The sequence below is a fragment of the Stegostoma tigrinum genome, chromosome 6, assembly GCF_030684315.1.
Source record: "Stegostoma tigrinum isolate sSteTig4 chromosome 6, sSteTig4.hap1, whole genome shotgun sequence".
Taxonomy (NCBI): domain Eukaryota; kingdom Metazoa; phylum Chordata; class Chondrichthyes; order Orectolobiformes; family Stegostomatidae; genus Stegostoma; species Stegostoma tigrinum.
In genome coordinates, this window is record NC_081359.1 from 83,424,457 (window position 1) to 83,450,241 (window position 25,785).

General features: G+C 42.7%; 1 protein-coding gene across 1 annotated transcript in view; it reads right to left on the reverse strand.

Moving 5' to 3' along the window:
• Nucleotides 1-25,785, reverse strand: part of LOC125453572 (E3 ubiquitin-protein ligase TRIM62-like) — an 81,513-nt gene that overhangs the window by 17,495 nt on the left and 38,233 nt on the right. Inside the window, exons 5-6 of the mRNA XM_048533338.2 lie at nt 13,947-14,095; nt 6,936-7,196 (exon numbers count right to left, since the gene is read on the reverse strand). Coding sequence (XP_048389295.2) covers nt 6,936-7,196; nt 13,947-14,095 — 410 coding nt within the window. The remainder of the gene's footprint in view (nt 1-6,935; nt 7,197-13,946; nt 14,096-25,785) is intronic.

Sequence of the window (25,785 nt, forward strand, 5' to 3'; positions counted from 1 at the left end):
TGGACTTCTACCAAGTCTCCCCTCAGCCACCACCATTCCAGAGAAAATAACCCAAGTTGGCCCAGCTTCTCCTTATAGTTCATACCATCTAATCCAGGCAGTACCCTGGTAAACCTCTCTGCCCTCTCAAAAGCCTCCACATGCTTCCTGTAATGTAGAATTGAACGCAGTGCTCTAAGTGTGGCCTAACCAAAGTCTTATAAAACTGCAACATGACATCCTGACTCCTGTAATCAATGTTTCAACTAATAAAGGCAAGCATGCCATGTGCCCTCTTTACCACCCTATCTACTTGCATGGCAACTTTCAGGGAGGTATCGACTTGAACCCCCAAGACTCCTCCGTACATCAATGTTGGTCAGGGCCCTGCCATTGATTGTATACTTTTCCTTAACATTTGATCTCCAAAAGTGCAGCACCTCACACTTACACAGATTAAAGTCTATCTGCCATTTCTTTGTCCATATCTGCAACTGTTCTATATACCACTGTATCCTTTGACAACCTTCTACACTATCCACAACTCCACTGATATTTGTGTCATCTGTGGACCTATTAATCCACCCATCTACATTGTCATCCAAGTCATTTATATATATGCATCACAAAGAGCAAAGGTCCCAGTCTGGATCCCTGTGGAACACTTCTAGTCACGGATCTCTAGCCAGATAAACACCTTTCCACCACTATGGTCTGCTTCTTACAGTTAGGTCAATTCTGGATCCAAGACGCCTCGTCACTATGGATCCCATGCGTCTTAATCTTCTGGATGAACCTACCATGAGGGACTTTTTTAAAAGCCTTATTAACTACCTGTAGACAACATCCACTACTCTACCCTCATTGATAACCTTTGACACCTCCTCGAAAAATTTAATGAAGTTAGTAAGACATGACATGCCCTGCACAAAGCCAGGCTGACCGTCCCTAATTAGGCCATGCTTTTCCAAACATACATAAATCCTAACCCTAAGAATTGTCTCCAAAAGCTTCCCAAACACCAATGTGAAACTCACTAGTCCATAGTTTCCTGGATTATTCCCTATTTCCTTTCTTGAACAGATGAACTTGCTAGTCCTCTGGAACCTCTCCAGTGGCTAATGAGGATACAAAGATCAGATCCCAGCAATCTTTCAATAACCTGGGGTAGACACCATTGGGCCCGAGGGATTTAGCCACTTTAATACTCTTCAAGAGGCCCAACACCACTTCTTTCTTAATCTCAAAATGCTCGAGCATATTTGCATGCTCCACACAAATCTCACTCTCCTCCATATCCTTCTTGTGGGTGAATACTGATGTAAAGTAGTCATTTAGGATCTGCCTCCGGGCAAAAGGTCCCTCCTTTATCCTTGAGTGGCCTCACCTACTCTCCAGTTATCCTTTTATTTTTAACGTGTATTTAAAATGCCTTGGGATTCTCTTTCGCCCTACTTGCTAAGGTCATTTCATGGTCCCTTCTTGCTGTTTTAATTTTCTGCTTGAATTTCTTCCTGCTTTCTTGATATTCCTCATGGGCATTGTCTGATTTTAACTTCCTAAACTATGCAAATGCTTCTTTTCTCCCTTTGGATAAATTTATAACCTCCCTTCTCCTCCAACTATCCCTTTCCTTGCCATCCGTGTCCTTACTCCTGATTGGAACATGCCGATCCTGAACTCTCGCAGCAGGTTTTTAAATAATTCACACATGTCAAATGTGGACTTGCCTGATAACAGCTTCTCCCAATTAACACTCTCTAGCCCCTACCTCACACTAACATAATTTTTTCTCCCCAATTTAGCATCTTGCCACAATGTCATGACTTATCCTTATTCATAGCTATCCTAAAATTTAGGAGATTTTGCCCACTGTTTCCAAAATGCTCTCTCACTGAGAGGTCAGTCACCTGGCCTGGCTCATCAGCCAGTACAAGGTCCAGTATGGTCCCTTCTCTAGTTGGGCTGTCAACACACCATTTTAAGAAACCTTTTTGGCCACACGTAACAAATTCTGCCCCATCTAAGCCTCTTGCTCTAAGGGAGTTCCAATCATTACTGAGGAAGTTAAACTCACCCACTATGACATCTGTTTTTACTGCATCTTTCCATAATCTTCCTACATATTTGTTCCTTGCTGCTATGCAGAACAACAAACCTGCTCAGCAAGCCAACCAACCTCAACATCCACAACCCGAGCTACAAATCTACTCCAAAACCTTATATACTTCTCTGTATGGTCTCTATTCATTTTTCAACTCATGTTTCCCTGTATTCCAGAGTGAATGTCTACTCATGCCTTTTTATTATATTTGTGAAATGCCAATCTATACCTTGTGTTAATGTTTTTGCTCCCAGTCAGAACTGACCTTATTTTGTTATTAACATTTACTCTAGACCAATGCTTTGTCACTTGACTACAAACATTGCTGCTCCTTTTGCCTCCTGTTCCTTGACATATTTGTGATTTAATCTCTCCTACTCTCCAGCCTGTCTGTAACATTTCCCTTTCATTCTACCTGAACCACAGTCTTTCTGTTCACAGCTCAAAACCTAACTTATTCTCTGCAGCTCCGAAAATGCATTACAATGTCAGCTCCACACAGATGCTGCCAGACCAACTAAGCTTTTTTGGTCCCCCAGCACTCTGTGTCTTTGTTTCTAGGAGCAACTAGTTTGAGAAGCTTTGAGTTGTCGGAGATAATAGCAGCTGGATGCAAAAGCCTAGCTGAGGTGGTGGGTGTGTCAGTCTAACTTTCATTACAACGTTACACATTTACAGTGGACAGAAGTATTTAAGACTAATTAACTTGTCAGTTATGTCCTTGCTGTCTTGGTCTACAACAATGACTTCCATTCAAGAGCAGATCTTTGTGTGAAATGTATTGGGAGATCTTGAGATTACATTAAGAAATAAATAAATAAGTTCCTGTTTTTTCAAGTATAATTCTTAATGTCAGATTAATTAGTGACTTAATGTTTTCACAATAATGCACTGCATCTGTTCAATAATGTCTTAAGAAAGCAAGTCTGCAGTATTTACAACGAGAATTAATAGCTAAATAACCATCCAGCACTTAGCAGATGTTAACACAACACACAGGCTGATTCCACTGTGTTTTGAAACAGACGTTCTGATATGAAGTCATCATACTGTGTATGCTTTAATTGGTGGTGTCTGTTGCACATATAATTGCTTTCCGCTCAATATTATTTTTCTCCCATCCCCACCGCTCCCACCTGAAGATATTTCTTTCTCACTGCTGTCTAATTCTAAATTGTTGTTGTTTCCTTCTGGTGACTGGCCATTATCCATATGTGAACCTTCACATTAAGTGGCAGCAGACAATACATTCCCAATAGGCATCACAGCAAAACTCAGTCTTATTCTTGCCCAATGTTCACTCAAGCAGACTTCAGACAGGGGTTGCTAGGTTACGGTCAGGACTAGCATTTTTATTTAAGAAAGCCACATTCTGAACCACACTCATTCAGTTGTGATATCCATGTGCAAACTGTCAGAGTTCAGCCAATTAATTCAAGCTGGAAGACAAACTTGAAACCTATGAAGAAAATCCAACAGGATTCAAAATATTAACTCTGTTTCTCTCTCCTCAGGTGCTGCCAGACTAGCTGAGTTTCCCCAACACTTTCTGTTTTTATTTCAGATTTCCAGCATCTGCAGTATTTTGATTTAAACAAACCTGGAACTTACCCGATCTATTCACTAAATGAAATCACAAAGCCAGTGTCACTGTACGTTTGTTTATGAGGTGATGATGTGGACATTCCTTATTAAGGGAAATTCAAAGGATTCTACAGGCTTGTGTAGTCCTATTCATGATAAAACAGATCTCATAATTCTGAAGAAGGGTCACTGGGCCCAAAACTTTAGCTTTGTTTTCTCTCCACAGATGCTGCCAGATATGCTGAGTTTCTCCAGCAACTTCTGTCTTTGTTAAGTTTAATATTATTTGGATTCTTTTTCAAAGTTCATCTTCAACTATGATTTATCTCAATTAGTCAGCTATTGGATCAGTAGGTTCGGTCTAGAATCCTTTGGTATGGTGAGGAAGACTGTCCAGTGAATCAAAAGCCAGTTTGACACACTTCAAGAATTTCTGCTGCAATGTGCCTGCAATGTCTGGAGATCCAAATTGTGATGCTCCCAGCAGTTGAATAGCTTGCTGCTTTATGCCAAGGTTTACACACTGACTGCTTGGATGAAGTACCAGATCGCAAGAGGCAGTAGTAATGCTACATTTCAGCATAGAACCAATACCTCAAGGGAAGATTCACAAGAGAGAAATTTAAAATGGAGCTAGGATTGGCAAGGATCATAATTTATTATATTGATTGGGGAAAGGTCCAATGATCTGAAAATCTGTTTTAGAAAGATTGGCACATCAACACTTTATAAGCTGCTGTAACATTCCTCTGTTATTTTTGAGGATATATACAATCATATTTACGTAGTCCATTGTTTTCATACCAACACTTTACCGCAAAAATCAAGCATTAGTTTCACTGCCCTACTCTCAGTCCCTGTTCAAACATTAGGCCTTTTAGAATGGGGAAGTATCATTTGCATTCAAAAAGCTGACAAGAAAATATCAAACAATTATGTTAAGTTTTTTATGATGCAGTCATAAACAATGTGTTCGATGTTGTTACCATCCCCAGCAGCACGGTGGCTCAGCGGTTAGCACTGCTGCCTCACAGTGCCAGGAGACAGGGTCTGATTCCAGCCTGTTTTTCCTGATAGTTGCCAGTACTGAAGGAGTCTTTAGTGCTTTCCAGCATTCTTTAAGGTTGTTAAGATCGGCAGGAAATGGTTCAGCAAATACTAAAGGTCTTGTTACTCAAGCCTTCTGCACAAATCTATTGTACTCAGACATGAGGGCTGGGCTCAGAATCCCCCTTAAAATAGAGCATAGTTTAAATACTGAGTAGAGGCAGCAGACTAAAGGGCAAGCTACTAGAAGGGAGAGGAGGAAGAGGACGACTCTCAGCAGGAAATCATACCCACACAGATTGAACAGTAATTTTCTTTCCTGACAGATTTCACTGAAATCTACTACCTTCTACAGGTACTACTATAGCCTCAGAGCAGGCTGAGAACCATATTGGCAGTGGCTGTAAAGGTAAGCATGACAATGAACTTGTTGCTTCTGGATTATTCCAAATTGAAGCTGGAGGTGCTCACATCACCACATAGCTTACTGTCCACTTTCTTGTCAAGAAAGCCATTGATATTCAGTATTCAAAGACAGCTGAGTATCTTTCATTCTCTGTTGTCACTCAGCAGCAAGTAGACAGAGCATACAATTTTATGAAGATTTCAGGATTCCTTGAGATGTAAGCTGCCATTGACTGCAAGATATAACACTGCTTTTTCAACTCTCAATTCCCAGCTGGTACGTTACCATCCACGGTGAATCATGCCTGTCAATGCCTGATATCTTGTTACTTTCATTCTATGTCATCTGTGTTTGATCCATCATTTAAAGGTCACCCTTGTAGATTCTCTTACTCTTGTCTTCCTGTCTTAATGTTTGTAACCAATAGCACACCGCTAGCTGCAGAATAACTGATGAATTTCAGTGGAGAAACACTGCAAATACTGTTGGAGGACACTAAGGAACAGCTCAGGGAAATGAAACCCTGCCAACAGACTACACCATCTTGGCAAGACCGACAGGAGATAGTTCTGAGGAAGGGTCACCGGACCCAAAACCTTAACTCGGTTTTCTCCTTCATAGATGCTGCCAGACCTGCTGAGCTTTTCCAGCAACTTTGTTTTTGTTCTTGGCAGGAGATAGGCTGGCTACATGACAGGTCACAGGAAGGGCATTGGTAGAGCGGCAGTGATAGGAAGCTCAGTGTTTTAATTGAGAATTTCTGCAGAGCGAAAGCATGCCATTCAGCCCATCAAGTCCACACTGACCCTCCGAAGACCTTCCCAGCCAGACCTACTCCCTACCTTATCCTTTTAACTCTGCATTTCCCATGGCTAATCCATCTAGCCATCCATGGACACTATGGGCAATTTAGCGTGGCCAATCCATCTAACCTGCACATCTTTGGACTGTGGGATGAAACCAGAGCGCCCGGAGGAAACCCACACAGACATGGGGAGAATGTGCAAACTCCACACAATCACCCGAGGCTGGAATTGAATCCAGCTACCCAGCACAGCGAGCCAGCATTGCTAACCATCGGGCTGCTGTGCCACTATAATTGTCCCCCAAGAGAGGGCAGGAGGGTCATGCTCAATGTTCCTGCCACTTTTCAAGAGTGAAGCCTCAGCAATCCGAGTAGTATGGTTGATGAACGATTGTTGTGATATCTTTCAGGCCCCTTCTGAACACTGGTATATATTTGCAACATGATGGCAGCAGTCTATATGTCCATGGCAGCAAACATACCATGCAAGGCAGAAGTCAGAGCTTCCACTAGACAGACAAACAATGATTATTTGGATATTGATAAGGATGGGCCCACTGCTTCTTTAATACTCCATTCAATTTTACCTGTTAGTGAATGCTATCTGAAAGGGTACAAGATCACCATTCCCATCACCTACCCCTGCCAAATCCTTTGGTTGTCCTGCTTGGCAAGATACAGTATGTCACAGAAATCATATAAAAGAAAATTTTGAAACAATGAAGGCTAAATTCCTCTCAGCTGCAAAACTGTTAAAGGTGCAAAATTTCCTCCTTTACTGTTGCAGGGATTTAAAATAGGGTAAAGAGCTTCAGTAAATTTGTGATAAAAGGGAACTAACAGTGTCATTGCCTCAGCATCATAAAATGCTAACACACCCCCAGGATAATTCAAATAAACACCAACCCGTTCAAGCTTTCCCTTCACATTAACTTTTAGAGGTATGTTATTATGCCACGCAGTATACTGTTCAGAGCTGCATTCTAGAGACCACGATACATTATTCCTACCCAACCAACATTTGCCTTTCCTAGGTATGGACGAATAAGCAACCCCGATCTCCCAATCAGACTTACTCTTCACCACCACCTCCCAGTAATGGTTGCCAAATGTATATCCTTGAGAACCAAGCACATATAAAGTGTCATCAAATCGTTTGGGGCTATATGGAGCCTTTACAATTGCATCAGTGTAGCGTACAATTGTTCGATCTTCTGAAAGGATAAGGTTTTCATTTGCAGTCACAGGATCAAAAGTAACAGTCGTTGCATCTGTGATGTTCAAAGAAAAGAAAATAAGCTCATTAAAATAAACATATTCAACATTCTCAACAAGCAGGAGGCTGGAAGAACACTGCAGGCCTAGAAGCATCTGGAGGAAAGGAGCAGTCAACGTTTTGGGTTATAACTCTTCCTCAGGACTGGATAAACTTTGCCTGCTCTTTTCCTCCAGATGCTGCCTGGCCTGCTGTGTTCTTTCAGCATCCCATTTGTCTACCTTGGATTCCAGCATCTGCAGTTTGTCTCTAACCATATTCAACATTATATTTCTTCAAGTTCTAATTTTAATATTTTAATTTTGTTATCAGGAACAAAATGATAAGTGAAATGATGCGATGAGATGGAACAGTTCATTCAGTATCAACAACGAACAATAACAGAAATTGCTGGAAAAACTGACCAGGTCTGGTAGCATCTATTGAGAGAAGTCAGAGTTAATGTTTTGGGTCCAGTGACTTTTCTTTTAGCATGTTTTCTCAGTATATTCTCATGCAAGCAGTTATGGAAGAGGGGTTAATGTGGCGTATGAAGAAATCATCAAACATGAGAGTCGAAGAAGTTGTGGAAGGAGAAGACAGAGGCAGGTTTAAGATGTAATGCTAAGACACCTTTGGAGTTCTTTGATCTAGGAAGATTGCTTCATTAGAATGAAATGTAAGAGAGTAGCTGGTTGTAATGAAAAATGAGAAGGTGAATTCAAGGGTCATCATTGCATAGGGCTTGGAGTTTCCTATATAATGGTGGGGTCTCAATTGCGGTGAGGGCGGATGACGGTATCTGGATCATGAAAGCGCATTAAATGTAGTGAGAGTGGGGTTCCCATGGTGGCCTGTGGAGTCCTACACTGAGGCCCAATGGTAATTGGATTGGTGAGCAGATGGTAGCCAGGATTAGGAGCATCTGGTTGCATGGGCAGGGGGCAGAAAAATCACAGGAGCCAAGGGCTTTATTGAAAAGCTTGTTGGAACTAGATGGGATTACAGTCCTTTTGTTCATGGTCTACATGTTGTGCTGTAAAGGAAAACTTGGCTGCCTGAAGTTAAAAAAAGAATGATTGTTAAAATGAAGTCCTCATAGTCCACCTGCTTCCCCTAGATTTGTCATTGCACCACATGCGGCCCCTGTTAAATTTGGGCCTGGGTGGATTTGAGGCAGGTTAAATTCCTGTTTCAGAATTTTAGCATTTTAACATCGCATATTGCCTCCAACCCACACATTCTTGTAAGATAAAATTCAGTCCATGGTGTTGCAAAACAAGGTACTTGGCTTTAACGGGGATCCTAATACGATTGCTTTGTCGGTTTTGAGACAGGAGATGGTCTTGTTGATCTCTGACTGAAATTTGCTGGACAGTCAGGCAGCACAGAGCGGGCGAAAGAAGCACTGACTGTGCCTGTATTTTCCTTGAAGAGTTTGCTATTCTAATCTCACACAGATGTGCTAAATTGAAAGTAGTGGCTTGTAAAAGGGAAATACCAGGCAATCATAAGGACCCCTCATTAAGACATTAATTTCTTCCAGAGCAAATAAAAGGTGCAACTGGCAGAGGTCTGGTAGAAATTGAAAGGGATTGATAACAGCAAGAAATATGACCTCATTTTTGAGGAATAGGCACATTAATACTAAGGCACACATACTTTAAACTGAAGTGTATCTATTCTTTAAACAAATCACAATGTCCCGTGGCCTTATATTACTAAGCAACTGCTATTCATCAATGATGTGATCTGGCAGGATATATGCTGTAATTTATTACTGTTATGTTTTCCTTTTGGTGAAGTCTAACTATTGAACATAGAAGATTAATGTGAAAGGAGCACACAAAGCTGGAATTAAAAAGTAATTTCCTTTAAATGAAATGCCTTTCCTGTAGATTCTTTTTTGGAGCACAACTCCTATTAGTATCAAACCACTTGTCAAACCTTCACCACCACAGGAACAACAACTTTGATGTATATGGCACCTCTAATATAATAAAGCATTCTAGAGTGCTTCACAAGAATATTATAAAGCATTTGGGGACCCTCTTGGGGTGCAGTGATAGCATCCCTACCCCTGAATCAGGAGGTCCAGGTTCAAGTTCCACTTGCTCTAGAGCTGTGTAATAACATCTCTGAACAAAATTGATTAGGAGAATAGGGATAAATAAAAGTTTTACGATACATATAAAGAGATACCTAGGACAGATGACCAAAAGTTTAATCAAAAAAATTAAAAAGAATGTCAAAGAAGAAAAGTGGACTTGAGAGGCAGAGAGATTTTCTGCTATTGTTCATGACTGGTCAATGTCATTAACTATGTCAGTGTATATTATCAACCTTTAATTATTCCACAGGAGGTAATAATGACCTGCAATACTTAGGGTTGAGGGACACACAGTGCTGTTTGGGAGGTAATTTCAGGATTTTGATCCATCAACAGTACAGGATTGACAATATAGTTCAAGTCACCTCATGTACGGCTTGGAGAGGGATTGAAAGATAATGTTATTCCATGTATGTGCTGCCCTTGTTTTTCTAGGTGGTAAAGATTGTGAGTTTGGAAGGTGCATCCAGAGGTGCCTTGGTGACTTACTGCATTGTATTTTGTAGATGAAGTACACTGCTGCCACTGTGTGTCAGTGGTGAAGGGAGCAAATGTTGAAGGTGGTGGATAAGTGTCCAATTGATTGGTTTGCTTTGCATTGGGTGGTGTCAAGCTTCTTGCTTTCGGAGCTGCACTCAACAGGCAAGTCGGGAATATTCCATCATGTTCCTGCTTACACCTTGTAGATGGTGGGCAGGCTTAGGAGAGAAAGGAGGTCAATTACTTGCTGCAAAATTCCTAACTTTTGATCTGTTCGTGTAGCCACAGTACTTTCATGGATGAACCAGCTCAGTTTTTGATAAATAGCATTAGTAAATACGTTAGTAGTGGAGATTCAGTGATGGTAGTACCAATGAATGTCAAGGAGCAACAGTTAGATTCTCTCTTCTTGGAACTGATCATTTCTTGGTACTTGTGTGGTTTAAATCATTATTGCCACTTAAGTTGGATATTGTCCAGGTCTTACTGCATATATTCACAGTATCTGAGATGTCACCAATTATGCAAAAAACAGTGCAATCATCGGCAGACATTCCCAGTCCTGACATTATGACAGAGGCAAGGTCAATGATGAAGCAGCCAAAGATGATTGAACCTAGGACACTATCCTGACAAACTCTTGCAGTGATATGCTGGACCTAAACTTCCAATAAGCATAACAATGTCCTTTTTGCTAGCTACGCTACCAACAAGTGGAGAGTGCTCCTCCTGAATCCCACTGACCTCAGTCTTGCTAGGGCTCTTCAATGCCACACATGGGTGAATGCTCCTTGCTGTCAAGGGATGTCATGCTCACCACACCTCTGGAATTTAACTGCCTTGAGCCAAGGCTATAATGAGGTCAGAAGATGGTCTTTGTAGGACCTAAACTAAGAACCATTGAGCAGATTATTGCTTTGCAAGTGCTGCTTGATAACACAACTGACTTTGCTGATGATCAATAGTAAATTGTTGGGACAGTAATCGCCAGATCAGGTTTGTTTCAGTTTTTGCATGTAGGAAAGACCTGGCCAACTTTCCACATCGTCAGATAGATGCCCAGTGTTGTAGTTGTTTTGGAACAGCTTGGTGAGGGCGCCACAAGCTTTGGAGCATAAGCCTTCAGTAAATTTGCTGGAATGTTGTTAGGGCACATAGTCTTTACTGTACCAGAGCCTTCAGCTGTTTCTTGACATCACATGAAATGAATCAAAGTGGCCAAAGTCTAGTAGCGGTGATTGGGGAATCTGCAGAGAAAGCCAAAATGGATCAACTGGTCAGCAATTCTGGCTGAAGAGTTCTACTAATGCTTCAGCCTTCTCTTTTGCACTGTGTGCTGGGCTCTCCCATCATTGAGGATGGAGATATTTGTGGAGCCTCCTCCTCCAGTGAATTCTTCAATGGAACAACCTGATCCATATCTGAATGTGATAGGTCTGAAGTACTTTGATCTGATTCATTAGTTGCAGGATCACCCAGCCCTCCCGATTGCATGTTGTTATTACTGTTTAGCATGCACCTAGACATTGATGTTATCCTCTATTGTGTTGCATGGCACTACCACTGTACTAAATGGGACAGACTTTGATTAGACCTAGCTACTCAGAACTGGGCATAGACATGTGTTGCACCTTCACCAGGCTGAAACCTCAATTTTAGGAGTGTCTGACATATTTCCTGGCATGCTCTTCCATACTAAAACAAAACAAAGAACTGTGGATGCTGGGAATCTGAAATAAAAACACATTTGCTGGAAATACTCAGCAGATCTGGTAGCATTTGTGGGGAGAAAGCAGATTCAACATTTTGGGTCCAGTGACACTTCTTTGGAACTGTTGACAACTAAGAAAAGATGATATATGTGCTGAGGATAGGGTGTGTGTTGCTTGGGGAAGGGATGGTTGGAAGAATATGCAATGTGTGGAGACGGATCCCAAAGAAAAACATCAATTAAGCAGCCAAAGAGATGGATAATGATGAGTCAGGGAGTAAGTAGAGTTGATGATCGGAACCATTAGTAGGTGAAAATGGTTACAATGAAAGTAGCCCATGTGGAGTTGGGCAAAGGACATGGAAGATGATGTTCAGACCATAAATTAGTAAACTGGATATTGAGTCCTGAAGCTACAGGGTCTCCGAGTGGAAACTGAGATGCTGTTCTTCCAGTCTGCTTTGAGCCTCACTTCTGCACACCTGATTTTAGTGGTGGAATCAGGCTATGTGGTTGAGTACAATTCTGCTGCTGCTGACAGACCACTAAGTCTCATATATGCCCAGTGCTGAGTAACTGGGTCTAATCAAAGTCTGTCCCGTTTAGCACAGTGGTAGTGCCATGCAACACAATGGAGGATAACATCAATGTGAAGTCAGGGCTTTGTCTCCTCAAGCGGCAGTCATTGTTACGAATGTCTTCATAGACAGACATATCTGCAACAGGTAGATTGGTGAGGATGAGGTCACATAGATTTTTTCCCTCCATGTTGGTTCTCTCACTACTTGTCACAGTTCCAGTCTAGCCAGTTTTCCTCCCAGACGCATCTAGCTCTGTCCGTAGTGGTGGTACCAAACCACACCTGATGATGGACCCACCCCACCCAGAGTGCATTTTGTGCCTTTGCTATCCTCAGCACTTCCTTCAGGTGGTGTTCAACATGGAAGCATGTTGACTCATCAGCCGGACAAGGAGCAGTGGTGGTAATCAGCAGGAAATTTCCTTCTTTCCTTATGCTCCACCTGATGCCATGAGATTTCCTGAGGTCAATAGTCCATGTTGAGGACATCCAGCACAACTCTTTCCGTCCTGTCCTCAGGTCAGTAATCACATGTAGGCCAGATGGCAGATTTCCAAAGCCAGATGAGCTTTTATGACAATAGCTACATGGTTGTCATTAGGTTAGGCTTTAATTCCAGATTTTTTATTGAATCTAATTTTTACCATTTACCAGGGTGGCATTCAGACCACATCCCCATAACATTAATCTGGGGTTCTTTGTTACAAGTCCAGTGATATGACCACTTCATCAGTCCTTCCCCTTCTGAATTCCAAAGCTTAAGTCCTATTCAACTGAAGGCATTTCCATCTAAAAGTGGAGTGACTCAAATCAGGGATGGATAAGAGGTCAGAGTCTACAATTGGAGAAGGGCATACATCTAAAGGGGCTGAGATAGATTACAATACAGGGAGGGGCCTGATCATGGAAGAATTTGAAAACAAGGCTTAAAATTTTAAAATCAAAATTTGGCCTGATGGGGCAACAGCATAGATTGAGGAACACAGGTAAATCGCGTTTGGTGCAATTTAAGATCAAGCACCAGAAGTTTGGATCACTTCAAGTTTCAAATTCCAAAAATCTGGAATTGAAATCTAATCGGAACATGGGGACTATGAAGCTATTATCAATTGTTGTGAACATACATCTGACTCACTAATGTCCTCCTGGGAAGGAAACCTGCTATCCTTACCTGGTCTGGCCGACGTATAACAACAGATCCACAATAACATGATTAATTTGGAAGTGCTCAAGCGAGTTTAAAAATAATTAGGATAGGTAACAATGCTTTCTTTGCCTGCAATGCCCACATCCCATGAATGAATCAATTTAGTCCACAGAGGGTAGAATTTGGGAAACCAATCAGGGATGCTTTGGAATCACCAAGTTTAGAAATAATGAAGCCAAAGAGATTTCCAGCCGCAGGTAAGCTGAGGCAGAGTGAAGCTGGATGAGGTTACAGAGATTAAAGTAGTGATAGTGACATGAATGTGACGTTAAAACCTCATCTTGGACATAAATGTGATACCAAGGTTATGAACAGACTATTTTAACTTTAGATAGTTACCAAGGGCAGAGTGGGAAGCCAGTAGCTAGGAAATGGAGTTTGGAGGAGAAACAGAAAACAATGGCTTCAACCTGCCCAATATTTAATCAACAGAAATCTCTGCTCTTTCAATGCTAGATGCCAATAAGGAATCTGAGAACTGTGAGGTGCTGGTGAGGTAGTGTAGGATGTGGTCAATGTACATATAGTGAACTAGCATTACATCAAAAAACTTAGATATAGGATGTATAAAAATTATTTTCACTGAACATTTTATTTCTTATTTAAATTACATTGCCTTTAAAGTTATCAAATAATTAGGCATATTGCAGTATTACAAAATAAAATGCTCAAACTCACATGCCAGTAGTGCTTTCCTGACTGAGGAATCATTCTTGGACAAGCTGTTGAAAAGCTTGTTGATTGACTTAATCAAAGAAGAAAGCTTGCCATCATCAACCACAGTGTCATGGATAACGAGTTTTTGCTTATTCAATAAGGAGTTGATGCTAGAATAGTAAATACATTAATATGATGATTGGATAATTACACCATGCACCACCAAAACAAAAACATTTCAAACTATCAAAATATAAATTTAAATATATTTTGATCTATTTCATGATGTACTGAAATCTTCCAAGGACCCATTGTGTGCATCATGGCCTATTACAGCGGGCGCAAAACTATGACATTGAAGACCTGTGCACCAGCTGAATGCTAGGATTGTTAAGGAATAAATATGGAAGTTAAGCCTCAATAGCTGAACAGTACTACAGCTGCTCATTAGTCACATAAATCACTTCTGGATTGTAGGCTCCACTTGGTCATGTCAGGGTCTTTCCTTAAAGTGGCTCCTGCTTGGTACTTGTACAAAATCACGGTGATTTGATACACTCTGTCTTTACTATTTTTACTGTTTTCCTTACTGAAGCTATGTCCATTTTTTAAACAAACATTTCTGTAATTCATCTAATATGTTTGACAGAAACCGCATTTATACAAAATCCCATCAGTATTCCACCACCATCTTTCTCTCTTGTTCTCGAACACTCTCTCAACCGGAATAAAAGTGGTATCATTGAATAGACAAAGCAGCTATACTTATTCTGTTTGGGCTCAAGAGCAAAGGCACTAAAACCAACGATGCAAAACATGGTAATCATAGTTCCTTATTTCTAAAGAGATCTACTTACAGAAATAAAACTTTCTGAAATAACAGAGCTATCAAACCTGCTGTAGCCAGAAATTAAAACCACATCAAGGACAAGATCAAGTGGTTGACTGCTGCTGTGAAATTAAGTTACTGAACCATTCCATTCTGTAGCAGGACATAGTTGATTAATCATTGAAATATGCATATTGTTTTCGTGCAGCTGACAGAATGAGACTAGAGATCTCATTAGTTTCTACATGGATCAGTTGCTATTAAATGGAGGATAATCATCAGAACTTTTTCACAAAACCAGGAACCTACCTAAAGTGGGATACAATGAGACACATATGGATTTCAAGTTATTGGTGGACAGACCACCGGGATGAAGAAATCAATGTTCACATTCCTCATCTTAGGAATTTTTCTTGCGGCACCTGAACAGGGTATCGCAGATTATTACAACCTACATACTTCGTGCATTATTGTTCTGCGAAGGACAATTGACATGGGTAATAAAAAAAGACTATGTCTCAACCAGTCACAGAAGAAGATTCTCAAATTGTATCTTGAAGACATTCTGCACTGCACAGCATGTAATCATCCTGACCATGCTGCTGAGTCCTTTCTGTTGTAGCTATGTCCTTTTCAAACAAGATGGCTCAAACGTCCCATCATGCTTGACAAATTAAACTATCATTCACCTCTGCAATGTTGGTACAATTCTTGCATTCTGACAAAAGGTTACCTGAACCGAAAACTCTGTTTGTGTCAGTCAAGCTCGCCCTGATTAGTGTTTAATTTCTGAATGATACACCCCGGCATCTAATTTTGCTCAACTACACCTTATCCTTTGTTGTGAATAGCAGTTTCTACTTTGGTCAGGCTAAGGCTATCTTGTAAATCTCATCATGGCTGATCTGATTCAACTGTGAAGTAATGTGAGACTTCCTGCAGGGGGTGGCCTCACTCTACTTTGGTTTAATACCTCATGGTGTGTACATTCAGCATGATGTCAAACAGGGTTTAAAAATTACCCAAGGGAGTTCTACTATTAATAATGAATTAGACAATACAGATTCTTCTACCCACACTGCCTAAATATTTAGAAATGTAATTGCTGAGACAGAGCTTGGCACTTGTGTTTAACCATGTATATATAGACATCTCTTCTAAATAGATGAGTCACAAAGTTATAGCCAGACATGGACCAAGCAATACTGTCTGTAACTGCAGTGTAAATAATATAATATTCACAAGTGCTCTGTACTGACCAGTACTAACTATGCTTTCAGTACATGGTCAAATAACTCTCTCAAAACATTTTCTATCATTTGAAATTGGTCGTCTTGTGTGCCATATCCTTCCTTATTCACCTGCCTGCTAGAATCTGTGCTTCTGTTTAAAGTTAACTTGGGTTACAAACCAAATCATTGAAAATGTTGTGCAATTAAATTGATACTATAAAATGATTTTAACACATTAGATTTGGCCTGTTCCAAAATTCTACTAGCTTGCCCCAAAGTAGGTGCTATCCATTGCTTAGGAGAATTTAGTAGCATGTGTTTCCTTGAAGTCTCGGCAGAATCTGTATGTTTGTTGACCTAAACAGGTCATCAGTTTTCATTGCATCCGCAACTAGTTGCAGTCCCATCACTGATCACGTGAACATATATATGAGAATTTGAATGAGGAGTAGGAGTAAGCCATTCAGTCCTAAAGAGCCTCTTTGCATTCCAAAAGATCATGGCTGATATAATTGTAACTAAAAATCCGCATTTCTGCCCACCCCTCATATCCTTTTACCCATTTGTTTAACAAGAATCTATCTACCTCTGCCTTCAAAATATTCAAGGACTCTGCATCCACCATCTTTTCAGGAAGAGATCCAAAGACCTATGAACTCCTGAGAGAAAACATTTGCCTAGTCTCTGTTCTAAATGGTTGTCTCCTGTTCTTTAGACACAGACCTCTAGTTCTAAATTCTACCATAAGAGAAAACATCCTCTACACATCGACGCTGTCAATGACCCTTGGGATCTTATATGTTTTGATCAAGTTATCTCTTACCCTATTTAACTCCAGCAGGTAAAAGCCTAACTTATCCAACTTTTCTTCGTAAGACAAAGCAATCACATCCTCCATAAGTAAGGTATGCTAAGGTTTCTGTGAATAGTACTCCAGCTGTGGTCTTACCAGTGCCCAATGAAACTGAGGCATAACCTCCCTGCTTTTCTATTCAATTCGCCTTGAGATAAATGACAACAATTGATTAGTTTTCCTGATTACCCTCTACACTTGCATTACTACCCTTGTGCAACTTGTGCATGAGAACACCCGGATCTCTCTGCATCTCCAAGCTCTGCAACTTCTCAACATTTTGATAATATGCTTTTTTTTTCATTTTTCCAGCCAAACCGGACAATTTCACACCTTCCCACATTATTCTCCACAACTCTGCCCATTCACTTAACGTATCTGTGTGTTTTTGTAGTTTCCTTATGTCTGCTTCCAAACTTACTTTCCTACCTATCTTTGTGTTATTAGAAAATTTGGCAACCATTACCTTCTGTTCTTTCATCAAAGTCATTTGTATAATTATAAACCGTTGAGATCCCAGCACTTATCACTGTGACATATGGTTGTTAGATCTTGCCAACCTGAAAAAGACCATTCATGCTTATTCTTTGCTTCCTGTTAGCCAGATAATCACCTATCCATGCTAATATGCTACCACCTTACACCATCAGCTTTCATTTTCTGCTGCAACCTTTGATGGGGCACATTATCAATTGCCTTCTAGAATCTGTATCCATTACATCCTGTGGTTCTTCTTATCTACAACATGTGTCAGCTCCTCAAAGAACTCCAATATATTGACCAAATATGATTTCCCTTTAACAGCATCGTGCGGAGTCTGTCTGATTACCTTGCACTTATACTTCTTTAGTACAGCTTCTAACATTTTCTTGACAGAAAATGTTAACCTAACTAGCCTGTAGTTTCCTGATTTCTATTTCCATCTTTTTTGAATAAAATTTGGTATTTTCCAATCTAATGAGACCAACACCGAATCAAAACAGTTCCGAAAAATTGGGACTAATGCATCAACTGACTCACTAGCCATTTCTTTTAAGACCCTCAGATGAAATCCGTCAGGACCCAGTCAACTTGTCAGCCTACAGATCCAATTATGTGCTCAGCACCACTTCTTCCATGATTGAAATTTTTCTGATTTCCTCCATTTGTTGATTTATTTCTGCTCCTGGAATGCTACACTAAACTCAATCGTGAAAATTGATGCAAAATAACTGGCCAGTTCAGTAATCATTTCCTGTTTTCTATTATTAGTTCTCCTGTCTCACTCTCCATATGAAGGGTCACTGCATCCGACACATTGTCCGACATATCTCTGGACAGATGCTGTGACACCTGCTGACTTTCTCTTGTAATTTTTGTTTTTGTTCCAGAGTACACAGGCCAAGCCGAACTAGCCTTTCCTCATAAGACATTCTAGTCTTTCCAGATATTAATCTCATAAACTTTCTCTGAACTGCTTCCAATACATTAATATCCTTCCACATGCGTGGTGACCAGTACTGTAAACAATACTCGAGATGCAGTCTCACAAATGCCCATATAACTGAAGCATGACTTTTTTACCCATGCATTAAATTCCTCTTGTCATAAACCATAACATTCTATTACCTCTCCTGATTATTTGCTGTACGTCATACTAACCTTTTGTGATTCATGCTCTAGGATACCTAAATCTCTCTGCATCTAACGGCTCCGCAACCTCTCATCATTTTGATAATGTATTTCATTTTTATTCTTTCTGCCAAAATGGACAATTTCTCACTTTCTCATATTGCACTCCATTTGGCAGATCTTTGCCCATTAACTTAATCTTTCTATATCCCTTTGAAGGCTCCTATGTTCTCCTCACAACTCACGATCTTTGTGTGATCAGAAATTTAGCTCCAATACCATTGATCCGTTCTTCCAAATCATTCATATAAATTGTATACTATTGAAGACCCAGCACCAAGCACTGTGGCACACCACTCGTGACATCCTGCCAGCCTGAAAAAGATTGACTTATTCCTGCTCTCTGTTTCCTTTTAGCCAGCCAACCTTCGATCCATGCCAATATGTTACCCCTATACCATGAGCTTTCATTTTCCACAATAACCTTTGATGTGGCACCTTATTAAATAGGCCCTGGAAATCCAAATACTACATATCCACTGGTTCCCTTTTATTGACAGCAACAGTTATGTCTTCAAAGAACTCCAATAAATTAGTTGACATGATTTCCCTTTGTCAAAACGAAGTCGGCTCTGCCTGATCACCTTGAACTTATCCAAGTGCTCTGTTACAACATCTTTTATAATAACTTCCATTAGTTTCCCTATAATGGATGTTAAGCTTGTAGTTTCCTGCTTTCTGCCTCCCTCCCATTTTGAGTAAAGGAGTTATTGCAGTAATGCATTCAACAAGGTTCCTCATGATAGACAGGCTAGCAAAGTTAGATCACGTAGAATACAGGGAGAGCTAGCCATTTGGACACTGAACTGGGTCAAAGGTAGAAAACAGACGGTGGTAAATGGTTGCTTTTCAGATGGAAGCCCTGTGACCAACAGTGTGCCACATGGATTGGTGCTGGGTCCACTGCTTTTTGTCATTTATATAAATAATTTGGATGTGAACATAGGAGGTATGGCTAATAAGTTTGCAATTGACACCAAAATTGGAGATGTAATGGATCGTGAAGAGTATGTCAGGTCTCTTTGTTCAGGAACACTCCCCAAGGCCTTACCTCTACGAGGCACGTACACAACACCAACTAGCAACCTTTTGACTGTTAAATTCCTCATCTCTATCCAGGCTGCTTCCATATCCTGGTTTACTGAATTGAGGTCATCTTTCTGTATTGTGGCAATTGTAAATTGTGCTAATAGCATCTTGAACAAAGCCACTCTATCAACCTTTTCTGGCTTCCTATCTATCCTGAATGTCACATATCCTTCAATATTCAGGACGCAGCTTAGGCTATCCTGCAGCCGCGTTTCAGTTATGACCATGAAATTATACTTATTTATCTCCAATTGTATGGCTGGTTCATCTGTTTTATTTTAGATGTTATTTACATTCAAATACAGTGCTTTATGTTTTATTATTTTTGTAATCTCTATTCGTATCTATTGATTTGCTCTTAGAGTTGCATGCTCTGCCCCTTCCTATTGATTGTCTATTTATAATTTCCTACACTAATATTTTCCTCTGTTTCATTTTCTTCACTTTTTTTTCATCACAACCTCCCAAATTTGGGCCCTTGCCCCTATACTATTTAGCTTAAAATCTGGTATGTTTCTCTAGTTATGTGATTCACAAGAACACTAATCCCAGTATGGTTCAGATGTAGATCATTCCACTGGTTCAATTTCCACTTTACCCAAAATTGGCGTCAAAGACCCAGAAATTACAATCCACTTCTCCCACCTCACTTTCAGTCACACAATAATTTCTCTAACCTTGTTTATCTATGCTAATTTGCTCGTGGCTCTGGTAACAATCTAGTTTGCCTCACTGCGATTCTGAGTGCAGGCCACTCTTCCTAGTCTACCTCAATGCAACACTGACAGCTGGTCACTTTTCTCAGTCTCTCCAAAGACTGAAGAGATTTCCCCCCAGTACTCTTTGACAGTAGTTTGCTGAGCCTCTTTGATGGCACACTCAATCAAATGCTGTCTTGATGTCACTGGCTGTCAGCCTCTGTTTGAATGCAGTTCTCTTTGCCATGTTTCCATCAAGGTAGTAGGGATTCACGAGCTGAGTCTGACAGAACGCAAACCGAGCCTCTGTAAGCAGGTCATTGTTGAGTGGTAACATGAGTGAATAAATTGGTCAAGAAGACATATATCACGTTTGCCTTCATCGGTTGGGACGTAGAATATAAAAAATTGGCAAGTCACACTGCAGTTGTATAGAACTTTAGTTAGGCCACATTTGGAATAATGTGTGACATTCTGGTCACCACACAACAAGGAGGCGGCTTTGGAGAGGGGACAGAAACTATTTACCACCTCTGATGAAGGGTCCAGGCCCGAAATGTCAGCGTTTGTGCTCCTGAGATGCTGCTTAGACTGCTGTGTTCATCCAGCTCCACACTTTGTTATCTCTATTTACCAGGATGTTGCCTGGATTGGAGGGCATTAGCTATGAGGAGAGATTGGATAAACTTGTTCTTTTTAAACATGAAAGGATGAGGGGTGACCTGAAAGAAGTTTACAAAATTATGAGAGGCATGGAATGAATTGATATTCAGAGTCTTTTTCCCAGGTTAGATACAACAGCAATGTTTAAGAGGCATCTTGACAGATAAATGAACAGGCAGGGAATAGAGGGATATAAATGCATAGGGTGAGAAGCTTTTTACTTTAGAAAGGCATCATGTGTCAACATAGACATGTTGGACCAAAGGGCTGTTCCTGTGCTGTTCTGTTTTGTCCTAAATACCACTTGGTAGTACTGCTGACGATATCTTCCATTAGTGTGCTGATGATTGAGATTAGACTGATGTAAAGTGCTTGGCTGGGTGCATTTGACCTTTTATTGTGGATGGGGCATACCTGGGCCATTATCTACAATGCCAGATAGATTCCAGTATTGTAACTGTACAGCAGAATCATGACTAAGAACACAGCGGGAATAGTCTTCAGTATATTGGCAACATTCTGTTTGTGATTACTGGCTTTGTGATATCAAGTGCCTTCAGCTGTATCTTGATCTCACCTAAAATGGATTGAATTAGTTGAAAACTAGGACCTGCAGTGTTGGAGACTAGAGGAGGAGCCCAAAATGAATCACTACTTGGTACTTCTGGAAAGGTGCTTTTAAGTGCTTCCAATTTGTCTGTTGCAGTGATGTTCTCGGATCCTTGATCCCTCAATTGATGTTCAACATGGAGCAGAACTGATTCATCAGTAAGCAAGGTGAGGAATGTAACCATGAGTAGGGTCTTTCCTTACCCATGTTTAATCTAATGCCATGAGACTTCATGTGTTGCAGAGTCAATGTCAAGGACACCCAGGGAAACCTTCTTCCAACCAGATACCATTGCACTGCTACCTTCATCAGCATGATAGGACATGGCCTGGGTTGGTGATTTTGTTGTCTGAGACATTGTCTTTGGGGTATGATTCCATGAGATTTACTATTTGGGACAGCTCATGCTAATTTTGGCAGAATCCCCAATGTTAGTAAGGAGGACTTGCAGAATCAATAAGCCTACGTATGCCATTATCATTCCTGTTGCCTTTGCTTAATGCTGGGTGGTCTGTCTGGCCTTATTCCTTCATTAGACATTGTACTGGTTAGATGCAACTATGTGGCTTTCTGTACCATTTCAAAGAGCATTTAAAGATCCATTTGCGATAGATCTGGAGTCTACAAATAGGGAAATCTCGGTAATGACAGCATATTTATCTTCCTGAAAGGAAAAGACATTAGTGAACCAGATGGATTTTTGCAACAATTAATAATGGTTATATAGTCACCATGAGACTAGATTTCAATTCCAAATTTAATTAGTGAATTCAGTTCAGTGAACTGACTCAATACTGAAAAAAATCAGTGAACATATCAATGATGAAATTTGAAGCCATGCCCCCAGAACGCTGGATTTCTGGAACACAAGTCTAGTCAGAGTACTATTACACCACCAACACCTCTTTTACAAGCTGCACTGCAGCAACTCAGCTAGGATCTTTCAATAGCAGCTTCCAAACCTCAGACGCCTCCAACCTACAAAAGAAGGAAGAGATAATGGGAACTGTAGATGCTGGAGAATTCCAAGATAATAAAATGTGAGGCTGGATGAACACAGCAGGCCAAGCAGCATCTCAGGAGCACAAAAGCTGACGTTTCGGGCCTAGACCCTTCATCAGAGAGGGGGATGGGGTGAGGGTTCTGGAACAAATAGGGAGAGAGGGGGAGGCGGACCGAAGATGGAGAGTAAAGAAGATAGGTGGAGAGAGTGTAGGTGGGGAGGTAGGGAGGGGATAGGTCGGTCCAGGGAAGACGGACAGGTCAAGGAGGTGGGATGAGGTTAGTAGGTAGCTAGGGGTGCGGCTTGGGGTGGGAGGAAGAGATGGGTGAGAGGAAGAACCGGTTAGGGAGGCAGAGACAGGTTGGACTGGTTTTGGGATGCAGTGGGTGGGGGGGAAGAGCTGGGCTGGTTGTGTGGTGCAGTGGGGGGAGGGGATGAACTGGGCTGGTTTAGGGATGCAGTGGGGGAAGGGGAGATTTTGAAACTGGTGAAGTCCACATTGATACCATATGGCTGCAGGGTTCCCAGGCGGAATATGAGTTGCTGTTCCTGCAACCTTCGGGTGGCATCATTGTGGCAGTGCAGGAGGCCCATGATGGACATGTCATCGAGAGAATGGGAGGGGGAGTGGAAATGGTTTGCGACTGGGAGGTGCAGTTGTTTGTTGCGAACTGAGCGGAGGTGTTCTGCAAAGCGGTCCCCAAGCCTCCGCTTGGTTTCCCCAATGTAGAGGAAGCCGCACCGGGTACAGTGGATGCAGTATACCACATTGGCAGATGTGCAGGTGAACCTCTGCTTAATGTGGAATGTCATCTTGGGGCCTGGGATGGGGGTGAGGGAGGAGGTGTGGGGACAGGTGTAGCATTTCCTGCGGTTGCAGGGGAAGGTGCCGGGTGTGGTGGGGTTGGAGGGCAGTGTGGAGCGAACAAGGGAGTCACGGAGAGAGTGGTCTCTCCGGAAAGCTGACAGGGGAGGGGATGGAAAAATGTCTTGGGTGGTGGGGTCGGATTGTAAATGGCGGAAGTGTCGGAGGATAATCCGTTGTATCCGGAGGTTGGTAGGGTGGTGTGTGAGAACGAGGGGGATCATCTTGGGGCGGTTGTGGCGGGGGCGGGGTGTGAGGGATGTGTTGCGGGAAATACGGGAGACGCGGTCAAGGGCGTTCTCGATCACTGTGGGGGGAAAGTTGCGGTCCTTAAAGAACTTGGACATCTGGGATGTGCGGGAGTGGAATGTCTTATCGTGGGAGCAGATGCGGCGGAGGCGGAGGAATTGGGAATAGGGGATGGAATTTTTGCAGGAGGGTGGGTGGGAGGAGGTGTATTCTAGGTAGCTGTGGGAGTCGGTGGGCTTGAAATGGACATCAGTTACAAGCTGGTTGCCTGAGATGGAGACTGAGAGGTCCAGGAAGGTGAGGGATGTGCTGGAGATGGCCCAGGTGAACTGAAGGTTGGGGTGGAAGGTGTTGGTGAAGTGGATGAACTGTTCGAGCTCCTCTGGGGAGCAAGAGGCGGCGCCGATACAGTCATCAATGTACCGGAGGAAGAGGTGGGGTTTGGGGCCTGTGTAGGTGCGGAAGAGGGACTGTTCCACGTAGCCTACAAAGAGGCAGGCATAGCTGGGGCCCATGCGGGTGCCCATGACCACCCCTTTAGTCTGTAGGAAGTGGGAGGAGTCAAAAGAGAAGTTGTTGAGTGTGAGGACGAGTTCAGCTAGGCGGATGAGAGTGTCGGTGGAGGGGGACTGGTCGGGCCTGCGGGATAGGAAGAAGCGGAGGGCCTTGAGGCCATCTCCATTCGGAATGCAGGGACTGGACGTCCATGGTGAATATGAGGTGTTGGGGGCCAGGGAATTGGAAGTCCTGGAGGAGGTGGAGGGCGTGGGTGGTGTCACGGACGTAGATGGGGAGTTCCTGGACCAGAGGAGACAGCCACACTGAGCCCTGCCGCATCTTCACCATCCCCCCAGACCTCCCACTGACTGAGGACGAGCGGTCAGTCCTTAGCAAGGGGCTCACCTTTGTCCCCCTACAACCACACATCAACGAATACCGGTCACGGTTGGATATAGAGCAGTTTTTCCGCCGTCTTCGCCTCCATGCCTACTTCTTCAACCGGGAACCCAACCCTCCTTCCACTGACCCCTTCACCCGCTTCCAACACAAGTCCTCCTCCTGGACACCACCCCCAGGCCTCCTAGCCTCCCTCGACCTCTTCATCTCCAACTGCCGTCGAGACATTAACCGCCTCAACCTCTCCACCCCTCTCACCCACTCCAACCTCTCCCCCGCAGAACGGGCAGCCCTCCGCTCCCTCCGCTCCAACCCCAACCTCACCATCAAACCCGCAGACAAGGGTGGCGCAGTGGTAGTATGGCGCACTGACCTCTAAATCGCCGAAGCCAGACGCCAACTCTCCGACACCACCTCCTACCGCCTCCTCGATCATGACCCTACATCCGAGCACCAAACCATCATCTCCAACACCATTCACGACCTCATCACCACAGGGGACCTCCCACCCACAGCCTCCAACCTCATTGTTCCCCAACCCCGCACGGCCCGTTTCTATCTCCTTCCCAAAATCCACAAACCTGCCTGCCCTGGTCGACCCATCGTCTCAGCCTGCTCCTGCCCCACCGAACTCATCTCCACCTATCTGGACTCCATTTTCTCCCCTTTGGTCCAGGAACTCCCCACCTACGTCCGTGACACCACCCACGCCCTCCACCTCGTCCAGGACTTCCAATTCCCTGGCCCCCAACACCTCATATTCACCATGGACGTCCAGTCCCTGTACACCTGCATTCCGAATGGAGATGGCCTCAAGGCCCTCCGCTTCTTCCTATCCCGCAGGCCCGACCAGTCCCCCTCCACCGACACTCTCATCCGCCTAGCTGAACTCGTCCTCACACTCAACAACTTCTCTTTTGACTCCTCCCACTTCCTACAGACTAAGGGGGTGGCCATGGGCACCCGCATGGGCCCCAGCTATGCCTGCCTCTTTGTAGGTTACGTGGAACAGTCCCTCTTCCGCACCTACACAGGCCCCAAACCCCACCTCTTCCTCCGGTACATTGATGACTGTATCGGCGCCGCCTCTTGCTCCCCAGAGGAGCTCGAACAGTTCATCCACTTCACCAACACCTTCCACCCCAACCTTCAGTTCACCTGGGCCATCTCCAGCACATCCCTCACCTTCCTGGACCTCTCA